Below are 10,290 nucleotides of genomic sequence, written 5' to 3'. Positions count from 1 at the left end.
CATGACAATATAATAAAGAAATTTCAATTAAACATTATGCTGACCAGAGTCAGGAAAACTGTCCTAGAAGGTTACTGGTACGCACTTTTCCATCAACTACACATCACTACTTGCTGCACCAATTTTGAGTGGAAATGTAAATTAACATCTGATGCTACCTGGGATTTGCATCAACACTCAAAAAAATAATAATTCCCTTGAGTCACTTATGGAGCAGTGGTTGACTACAGAGAGTTGCATTTTCCTAAAGTTGTCAGAATCTGGCTTTCTAGAATCTGCAACAGACTCGATGCGAACCTTGATTCAGAGAGCTGTCTGGGATCAAGGTAGTAGCAGTGACTACAGGCTCAGACAACATGAGTCACAGACAAAACCAGACTCCAAGAAAGTCATATATGTTTATTCATATTCTAACCCCAATTAGAGATTCTGAGCTCAGCAAACACTGTCTAGGTGTGATGTGGACAGCTACATGTACTACATCTGGCCCACAGAACATCTAAATGGCAACCTATGTTATATGGAGTTATTCATTATTTCTTCAGACACTTTACATATTGAACAAACCTGAAATATTTCTTTTGAGCAGAAAGTTTTGTGATGTGATGAAAAGGTCTACAATAATACTCAAATATCAATGTGAATATATGTACTGAATAAATTATTTTAAAATCTCAATAGCTACCATCATAGACAGAAGAGAATTTTCTTCTTGCAAAGGACTCTAACCAGAGCCCCCTTCATGTCTCTATTCCTCAGGCTGTAGATGAAGGGATTCAGCATGGGAGTCACCACTGTGTACATCATAGCCATGACAGTATCCTTCACAGTAGAATTATTAGCAGACGGACATAAGTACAAACCAATAACTGTCCCATAGAACAGTGAGACCACAGACAGGTGTGAACCACAGGTGGAGAAGACTTTTCGGATACCTCGAGCAGAAGGAACCTTGAGAATGGAGGAGACAATTCGTGCATAGGACACAATGATGAGCACAAACGGAATGACAAGAATGATGCCTCCAGTGATAAATATCACCAGTTCATTAACATGGTGTCAGAGCAAGACAGCTTCAGTAGAGCAGACATGTCACAGAAAAAGTGAGGAATCACATTGTCCTCACAGAATGACAATCTGGCCATAAGTAGGGTGTGCAACATGGCATGGAATGTGGTCAGCACCCAGGACAGCAACACCAGACTCACACAGAGCTTAGGACTCATGATGCTGGTGTAATGAAGGGGGAAGCAGATGGCCACATAGCGGTCATAGGCCATGGCCACTAGGAGGAAGCTCTCAAGGTCCGCAAAAAATAGGAAAAAGTACATTTGTGTCAGACAACCTGCATAAGGGATAGAGGGGACTTGGCTCTGCATGTTCTGCAGCAATTTGGGCATTGTGACAGAGGAGAAGCAGAGGTCAGAGAAGGACAAGTTGCTGAGAAATGAATACATGGGTGTGTGGAGATGGGAGTCCAGTTGAATGAGGACAATGATGATGAGGTTCCCCAGGATGGTGGTGAGGTACATGGCCAGGAACAGGACATAGAACAGGTGCTGGTGCTCCAGGGGGATGGGCAGGCCCAGGAGGAGGAACTGGGAGATGACACTTTGGTTTCTTTTTGTGTTGCCCTGCATCTAGGATCTTTAAGAGAAAATAAAATGCCCTTAAAATCAAAATAAAAGCAAACATATGTATAACATGTGATCTGTGGACATGTTCTCCAACACTTAATCTCATCTTCATACCTGAAAGCTGAATCTGCAACCAGAATTACACCATGTCTAAATCTCAGCCACCTAGCATACCTTTTTCCTAGTTAGCATTAGAAGCAACAACATTGACCCTTTTCTCCCATCTAAAACTTACTCATGGGCCAGTTCTCCTGATGATGGTATGACTATTCACTCAGTGACTACAACTGGCTGTTCTTCTAACAGTATATTCTGTATCACTGTTTCCTGGAGCATGTTTCTGAACATTTTCCCTTGTAATGATCTACCTCCAGCCCTCAAATTGCTCTCATGGCATCAGTTGCCATCTAAACTTCATGGGTACACTTACCACCTTCACTACCCTACCATCAAATGCTGAGTGATTAGCTCCTCCTAGGGTTACCAGGCCATCTTCAGATCAACAGACCTCACTTCCCCCCGGTCTTTTCCCAACACACTCCTCCATTTTTCATATCTCAGTGTGAATGGAATCTAGACTCAAGTCAGAATCTTAAGAGTTTTCTTTCTTTTATTTGCTCCTGTAACAATCTAAGAAGTCCTACAGATTCTGTGCTTCCTTTTATCCTGTGTTTTTTCTACCTTCCCTGCTTTCTTATTTCCTCCCCTCATGTCTTTTTAGTTTTTTGTTAATTTAGTTCTTTGACAATTTGATTCATGTATATAATGTATTCTGGTTAATTTCTCCCCCACCCCACACTTTCACTTTTCTGCCTCCCACCCCTATTAACCATCTATTTTGTTATTATCTGTCCCTCTCGCAGATTCATGACTTTCATTTTGTTTTGTGACTTATTTAGTTTATCTAGGGACATCTGTGTTACCATTAGATTGGAACTATCCATTAGAGTCTGGTGGCTTGGTGGTACCCAAACAAAGACAATGATCACCTTTTTCCGAATCTATCAGTACAAAATAGTTCAGCAGTGAGGGGTAGAGCTCTGTCCACACCTAGCTGTTGATGGACCCATTCTTATTCAGACACCCAATGCATTCATTCATAATTGTTGAGAGCTCATGACTGTAATCACTGTGTATTTCCCAGAAGGTGGCACTTCACAGCCCTTCTCCCTATATTCTACCTTTTTCATTCTCTTTCTAATTGAACTTAACCCATTTCCCAAATTTGAACCAGGTCAATATTATATCTGGATGGTTAGACCAGCTTTAATTTCAATTCCCTGCTTCCATGCTTACCTTGTTTCAATTTCTTTACTCTCTGGCTGTCTGGAATGAAAATCTGGTGATCATTACCATGCTGAAAGTTTCATGAATTCTCACTGTTTTTAAGACAAAGGTGAAATTTGTGTAAGGCACAAAAGGCAAAATGTTCCACATTATCATGTGACCCACTGCATAGACGTGTCCTACACAGCAGTGTGTGACTGCTCAGTCATGAGCTCTTCACACCAGTTTTTCACAGTTGCTGTTTTTTCTGTCTGTGCTCATCTTGGCTGTGCTTGCACTTCACCTGGCTTCTACTTTTATTCTCCATGAATATGACATGTGACTCGATGAGCTAAATCTTTCATGCCTTTCTAGAGGAGATCCACTGCCATGTTTCCACTGCATCCTATGTTCATCCCATGGCACTCAAGTTCCTGATCACTGGTTTGACTGACTTCCCACTCCTGTGTAAACTCCATGCAGGAAAGACTGTGTTGCCATCTTGTGGCATGGATAGCACCTGGCATGGTGCCTGGACATGACCAATGTCTCATGAATTTTTGTTGGCTGTCCCTCAGACTGAGACACAGATTCCTTCAACTTTAAGGGCTGTGAACACTCATCTAAGTTGAATGCTGCTATTATACCTTCCCAGAAGGAGTCCCTTGCTTGAGCTATATAGCATTAGCTTTGGACATCTTAATATATAATTGGGTATAATATATCTTGGGTATAACTTCAGGTCTGTGGAAAACATTATACTGCCTAAGCATGCTACTTTTATCCTAAATGACCTGAAAAAAATCTATCATACATTATACACAATTTTTTTGTCCTTTATGTTGATATATTTGTGATTTGTTAATATTAGAATAAAATAATGTGATAGATTTAATTATTTGGGATGAAAGGAAGGAAAGGGGGTAATTTCTACTCTTGAGACCACACTTCAGCTTGTCTCCAGATTCAAGCATATGTTGGGAGCTTCAGAGCTGACTAAGAAAGCTGTAGAACAACAATGAGGCACATGGGACCTTTTCCTCTAAAGATAAATAACTGAATCAAATACTAGAATATTCACCCTGCTGGTGCCAATAGTGCTCGCTTGATTGCTTGTTTCTGTGCTTCAGACACAATATGCTGGTACTACAATAAGGAAAAACATTATTAAAATTTTGTACACATGGCTTCTCAAATTGCTGCATTTCTGAGAAATGAGGAAGCTCTCAACTTGGCATCTAGATTTTCTAATAATCAAAACCAAGGGATATCACTTGAAAGACAGTGTCACTCATTAGGAATATAAATTTGAGCCATTACCATGATGGTGCCTCTCATCTCCCTCACCTTGTACATGTGCTATTCTTAGTCAAGGCTGAAAATAAGAGTCATAAAGTACAGAGCTTCCAGTTGGAGATATAGCCCAATGGTAGAGTACTTGTCTAGCAGGCCAAAGACACTAAATTCAATCCCCAAATTCAAAAACAAATAAAACATGGCGGTTTCTAAAAACATACTATACATATGAAGAAACTGATTGCTTTGCTAAATGCTAATATTGACATGGTAGGCTTGATGTAGAACCTAAAATTCTACACATTAGAAGTTCAAACTTTACACATTTAGTGATAACTCTACTGGTCTGTGAATCACACTTAGAATAGTAAGATGATATGATATATTCTTTGAGGACAAACTTCTAAACTGTTCCCTAAATAATGTGATGGTCATAACCTCTCAGAGGGAGACTGTCTAAAGTATTCTGAAGCAACAATATGGCCAATATAGCCAAGGGTTAAAACCTATGTATCAGCCGGGCGGTGGTGGCGCATGCCTTTAGTCCCAGCACTTGGGAGCCAGAGGCAGGTGGATCTCTGTGAGTTTGAGGCCAGCCTGGTCTCCAAAGCGAGTTCCAGGAAAGGCGCAAAACTACACAGAGAAACCCTGTCTTGAAAAAAAAAATGTTAAAAAAAAACCCTATGTGTCTAATGTCTAGCTCACAGGGATGCCATCATGCTGAAATGACTCAATTTGTGAGAATTCATTTTCTACTAATGCTAATAAATGCTGTCTTTAATAAATGACATAAATAAATCCCATAGAATGTCATAAAACCAATAAAATCAAAAACCTCAAGTTGCAAGGTCACTAAGACATCAGCTGATTCACCCTCCAGCCAACTTACCCAGAAATATCTTAGGGTGACTCCAGGGTCTGGTCTAAAATCTTGCTTCCATTTATTCATCATAGGCATATGAAGAATTGTCTCTAAGCTGTCAGCTGTGTGTGCATCACCCCTGCTAACATTTCTCATTCTGCTCATCCCTGGGCCTAGGGGGCTCCACATCCCAGAGGAGTCTATGTCCTAGAGGAATTCATTTAAAACAAAGCAATTATCCAGGATCCTCCTAGAACAATTCTCTAGAAGCCTGTGTTTCTGATTATAGCCCCTGATTATACATGACTATACTTTGGAAAATGGTAGGAGTGGAAAGAAGCTGATGGGTGGGTGCTTACTCATCGCCAAGGTCCTGTGTCAATGGAGCTCGTATTTGGGGAGGTAGTGAAAGAGGTCAAAGGAGCCAAAGTATCAAAGACAGTGAACACTTTATCTAGTTTTCCACAAGAAGCCACTAGATGTTTTGAAGCAAAGTACCATCATTAAAGACATGTGCTTGAGAAAGAGTCCCCTGGTATATACTCAAACTCTAAGCCAACTCCCTCTAAGCGGGCCCTAGAATATACAAGCACACTGCTAATGAGACTCTGACTTGCATGACCCAATTTTGCATACATGGCAACATAAGATGAACTCCTCTAAACCATGTTCAATTCACCCTTAAGTCAACATACAAAAGTGCAGACTCCTACTTCATTAAGTTCATTTCACCTCTTCACCTCCATAGGAAAGCATTGGCATCGTCGACCACCACCATCCCAACATTCTCCGTATGTACCTGAATACCCCAATGCCATGTTCTTCTAGTCCCTCTAAGCAACCTTAGAACTGTAGATGACATTTGGAACTCCTTCCACTGCTTCTCCCAGATTCCCCTTGCACTTGACAGTCATCAGCTGAATGGGACCATTTCACTACTTGAGAATCTGCATCCTTGTCAGCTTATCTGGTTGTTATTGTTTAAATTAACAAATCATTTGGGAGCATGGAAATACTAAGTGGTACCCAAAGAATTCCACAACATTTAAGAAACAGCATTCCCTGCTTCTGTTACATACAGAGCACTTAAGTTTCCTGTGGTAATCAACATCATCCACCTCAGGCAGAATGACATCACTTCTCTGAGTACCTAAGTTCATATAAGAACCAAAAGCATCTATGGGGTAGCCTAACCTCAAATTCATTGGAACAACTGTTACATTTCTCTACAGAATAATTTGCCTTTTGAGAACTAGTACTTTGGGCATACCGTTTTTAACCCACCATTTCTTATTTAGTCCATAGCAACAAGAATCAGCTTTTCACTGGCTCCAGCTAGCTTCAGTAGATGCAGCTTGACAGCAATTCACTTCAGTCCTTCTGTGCATACTGCTTGGCTTTTGCTCAGGAAGTTCTCTGACTACATAGAGAAAAGTTCTGTATGAATTCCCTTTAGCACTTAGAGAACTGGTATAGACCTGTGATCCATTTTATGTTAATTACTTTAGAGAATGTGAGGAAAATGGATTGAAGTGCATTTTTTGTCTTGCTTTTACCTATGGAAATCTTCATTTTCAACACTATTTGTTAGAAAGACTATAGTCTATTGAACTGTCTTTCCATTTTCCTCAAATAGCAATAGCTGGTAGAAGAATGGATCTATACTATGTGGTAGTTCATTTATCTGTAATCCCAACACTCAAGGGGTAGGGGCAAGAGGACTGTGAGTTTGAAGCCAGTTGTAGTGATTTCAATGTAACTGGTCCCCACAGGCTCATAGGGAGTGGCATTGTTAGGAGGTGTGGCCTTGTTGGAGTAGGTGTGGCCTTGTTGGAGGAAGTGTGTCTCAGTTCTTTCTGCTGCCTGCAGATCAAGAAGGAGAACTCCCAGCTTCTTCTCCAGTACCATGTCTGCCTTCATGCTGCCATGTTTTCCTGCTATGCTGATAATGGACTAGACCTCTGAACTGTAAGCCAGCCCCAATTAAATGTTTTCTTTCATAAGAGTTGCCATAGTCATGGTGTCTCTTCACAGCAATAGAAACCTTAACTAAGAAGTCTAGGCTATATAGTAAGACCTATCTCAATAAATCTGAGACCTAAGGATACAGCTCAGTGGTAGAGCATATGTCTAACAGGTATGAGGCTGAGTTTGAGCCCCAGCACCCCAAGTGTGGATCTTGCCTATGATAAGATAGTCTGAAGTTTGACACCTACTTTTCATGTTTCTCTATTCTCACTCTTTCCTTAATAACAATACTGAAGACCAGAGACTCTGAGTCCTCCTGCTTTTTTCTCTTCCAAAACTTAATTTGATTTTTACTTTCTTTGCTTTCATAAATAAATTTTATTACCATGTTATCAGTTTGTACATGATTTCTGTTAGGTTATGAATGTAAGTTATTGACTCTCAAAATGAGTTTACAAAAAAATCAGTGTCATATGAACATGAGTTTTCTAGTCCAGAAAATGGTATATCCTTAATTCAAATCTTAATTTCTCAAATCATCATACTATAGTTTTGAAGATACCTTAGACAAACAACAGTCTCCCTTATCTGTGCTTCAACTTTCCATGGTTTTACTTATTGACAGTGAATTATGAACCAAAATTGTCTTGATTATTCTAGAAATAACTAATGGCTAAGTTTTAAATTGTTGAATACTTTTTCAAATATTTATTGGCCATTTCTATGTCCTCTTTGAGAGCTTTCTATTCAATATTTTTGTCTCTTTGTTGAATGATATAGTTTGGAGTGTTTAATTTTTGGAGTTCTAGATATTAATCTTTAGTTAGATGTACAAATGGCAACTGTTTTCTCCCAATCCATATGTTTTCTCTTGGTGATCTTATTTCCTTTGCAGTACATAAGCTTCTTGCTTTCATGTAATCCCACTTGCCAATTCTTTGGGTTATTTTCTGTGGTATTTGGGGTCCTTTCCAGAAAGCCCTTGTCTATACCTATATCTTATAATTGTTTGGATTATGTCTTCCTGTATCAGTTTCAAATTGTTGAGTCTTTCACTAAGGTCTTTGATCAGTTCCCAGTGGATTTTTGTGCAGGGTGAGAGATGGAGAGCCAGTTTCACTCTTCTACAGGTACATATCCAGTTGTCCCATCAATACTTGTTGAATGTGCCTCTTTATCCAATATGTGTTTTTTATACCTTAGTCAAACATAGGTGACTGTAGCTGTATAGATTGGTTTCTGGATGATCTATTCTATTCCATTGCTTTAGGTGTTCATTTTGTGGTAGTACCATAGAGTACTTGAGGGTGGGGTTTGGTATTGTTCCTATGGCTTTATAGTATAATTTAAGATTGTGTATTCTGCATCCTTAATGCAGGGGAGGTGCTTGGACCTGACTCAACTGAATGTACCAGGTTCTGATAACTCCCCATGGGAGGACTTATCTAGTCAGAGGAGGGAATGAGGGCTAGGTTGAGGGGGAAGGCTGGGGGGGGGCAGAAAGAGGGAAGAGAGGTAGATCTGTGGTTGGTATGTAAAATGAATAAAAAAAATCTTAATAAAAAGATTGGGTGTTCTGGTATTTCTAGAATTGTTCTTTCTACTTAGGATTACTTTATCTATTTGGAGTCTTTTGGTGCTTCCATTGAATTTTAGGATTCTTTTTATTTTTATGAAAAATGTCGTTGAAACTTTAAGGTAATATAGGCATTTTTACATTACTAATCTGACAACCCAAGAATATGTGAGGTTCTTCCACCTCCAAGTGTTCTCTTCAATTTCTTTCTTTAGGGTCTTAAAATTACTTCTTTGATTATGTTTATTCTTGGGTATTTTTAAGCTACTGTAGTTTTGTATCGATTTCTTTCCCAACAAGTTAGTTGTTAGTATCTAGAAAAGCTACAGATTTTTATATCCTGCTAGTTTGCTGAAAGTGTTTATCAGATCTAAGAATTTTCTATCAGTCTTTAGTGCCTTTTAACTACGGAGTAAGACATCTACAGATTGAGACACTTTGATCTCCTCCTTTGTTGTTTGTATATCTTTTTTTTCTTATTGTATTACTCTAGCTAAGACTTCAATTGCTCTATTGAATAAGAGCAGAGAGAGTGAATACTCTTGTCTCATTTCAAATTTTGGAGGAAATCGTTAAGTTTTTCCCCAGTTAGTACAATGTTGGCTATAAGTTTGTTTTATAGAGCCTTTATTATGTTGAAATATGGTGGTATTTTATTTGAGCTTTAATAAATAAAGCTTGCCTGGAGATCAGAGGAAAAAGGCCAGCCATTATAAGTAAACAGAGAAGTCAGGCAGCAGTAGCACAGGCCCTTAGTCCTATCACTTAGCAGGCAGGATCTCTCTGTGTTCAAGGCCACACTAGGAAACAGAGCCAAGTGTGGTGACACATGCCTTTAATCCCAGTACCAACCAAAGAGGTCTGGTTGTCTGTACAGACAGACAGAAAGTGACAGAGCTGTGTAGGAAGAGGAAGTGATGTAGCTGGGCTGAAAGAGCCAATGAGAGAACAGAACAGAAAAGACATATACAGAAAGAAGTTCTTTGGAGTCGGTGAGGTGAGGTTAGTTCGTGGTTTGTCTTATTTCTCTGATCTTTCTCTGAGGCTTTAACTCAAATTTCCGGCTCCATGTTTTTTATTTATTAAGACTATTTAGAAATTTGTCTACAATTGGCTTCCAAACTTGTGGGACAGGAACTCACAAAAAAGCCACTTGCCTGTGGCCTTGCAGGCCCCAGCTTGGCCAGAGTCCCATGCCGCCGGACCTGCATGCAGCCAGAGCTGCACATGGCTGGAGCTGCGTGTGGCTGGAGTCTTTTTGGCTTTTTTTTTCTCCTGGTGGGAGGTAGGCTCTCTCTGGATTCCCATTTTGGACTGTCACCACACTAGGTAGCTGCTTTGAAATTTCCTCAGACATCTACTGTTCTACTCAGTTGACAGACTTATAAGTCAATTAAGATATCGTAAAGGGTGAAAGTAGTTAAAAGAGAATTTTTCCCACATTAAAAAATGGGATACATTTTTACTATGGAAGGAATTTGGTCTCTATTTGATAACACATTAGGCATTCTGAAAATGGAATAATTAAATGAGAGGATAATTAATGTTGATGGGATATATATAACAGCAATTATGAATATTATTTGATTGATCATTTTTATTTTAGCATTAAAAAGGTTTGTCAATTTAAGTGCCAAGATAAAAGCTTTAGAACCTGTTAAAATGAATCATACAGAAATTCAGAC

General features: G+C 39.3%; 1 protein-coding gene across 1 annotated transcript; it reads right to left on the bottom strand.

Moving 5' to 3' along the window:
• Positions 1 to 687: 687 nt before the first annotated feature.
• Positions 688 to 1,640, bottom strand: LOC131917381 (olfactory receptor 1468-like). Its single transcript, XM_059271166.1, is given in 2 exon segments — positions 688 to 1,055; positions 1,058 to 1,640. Coding segments are annotated over 2 exon segments (951 nt in total).
• Positions 1,641 to 10,290: the final 8,650 nt, after the last annotated feature.

The sequence above is a fragment of the Peromyscus eremicus genome, chromosome 8a (assembly GCF_949786415.1).
Source record: "Peromyscus eremicus chromosome 8a, PerEre_H2_v1, whole genome shotgun sequence".
NCBI classification, from domain to species: Eukaryota; Metazoa; Chordata; class Mammalia; order Rodentia; family Cricetidae; genus Peromyscus; species Peromyscus eremicus.
This window is presented reverse-complemented; position numbering and strand designations above follow the sequence as displayed.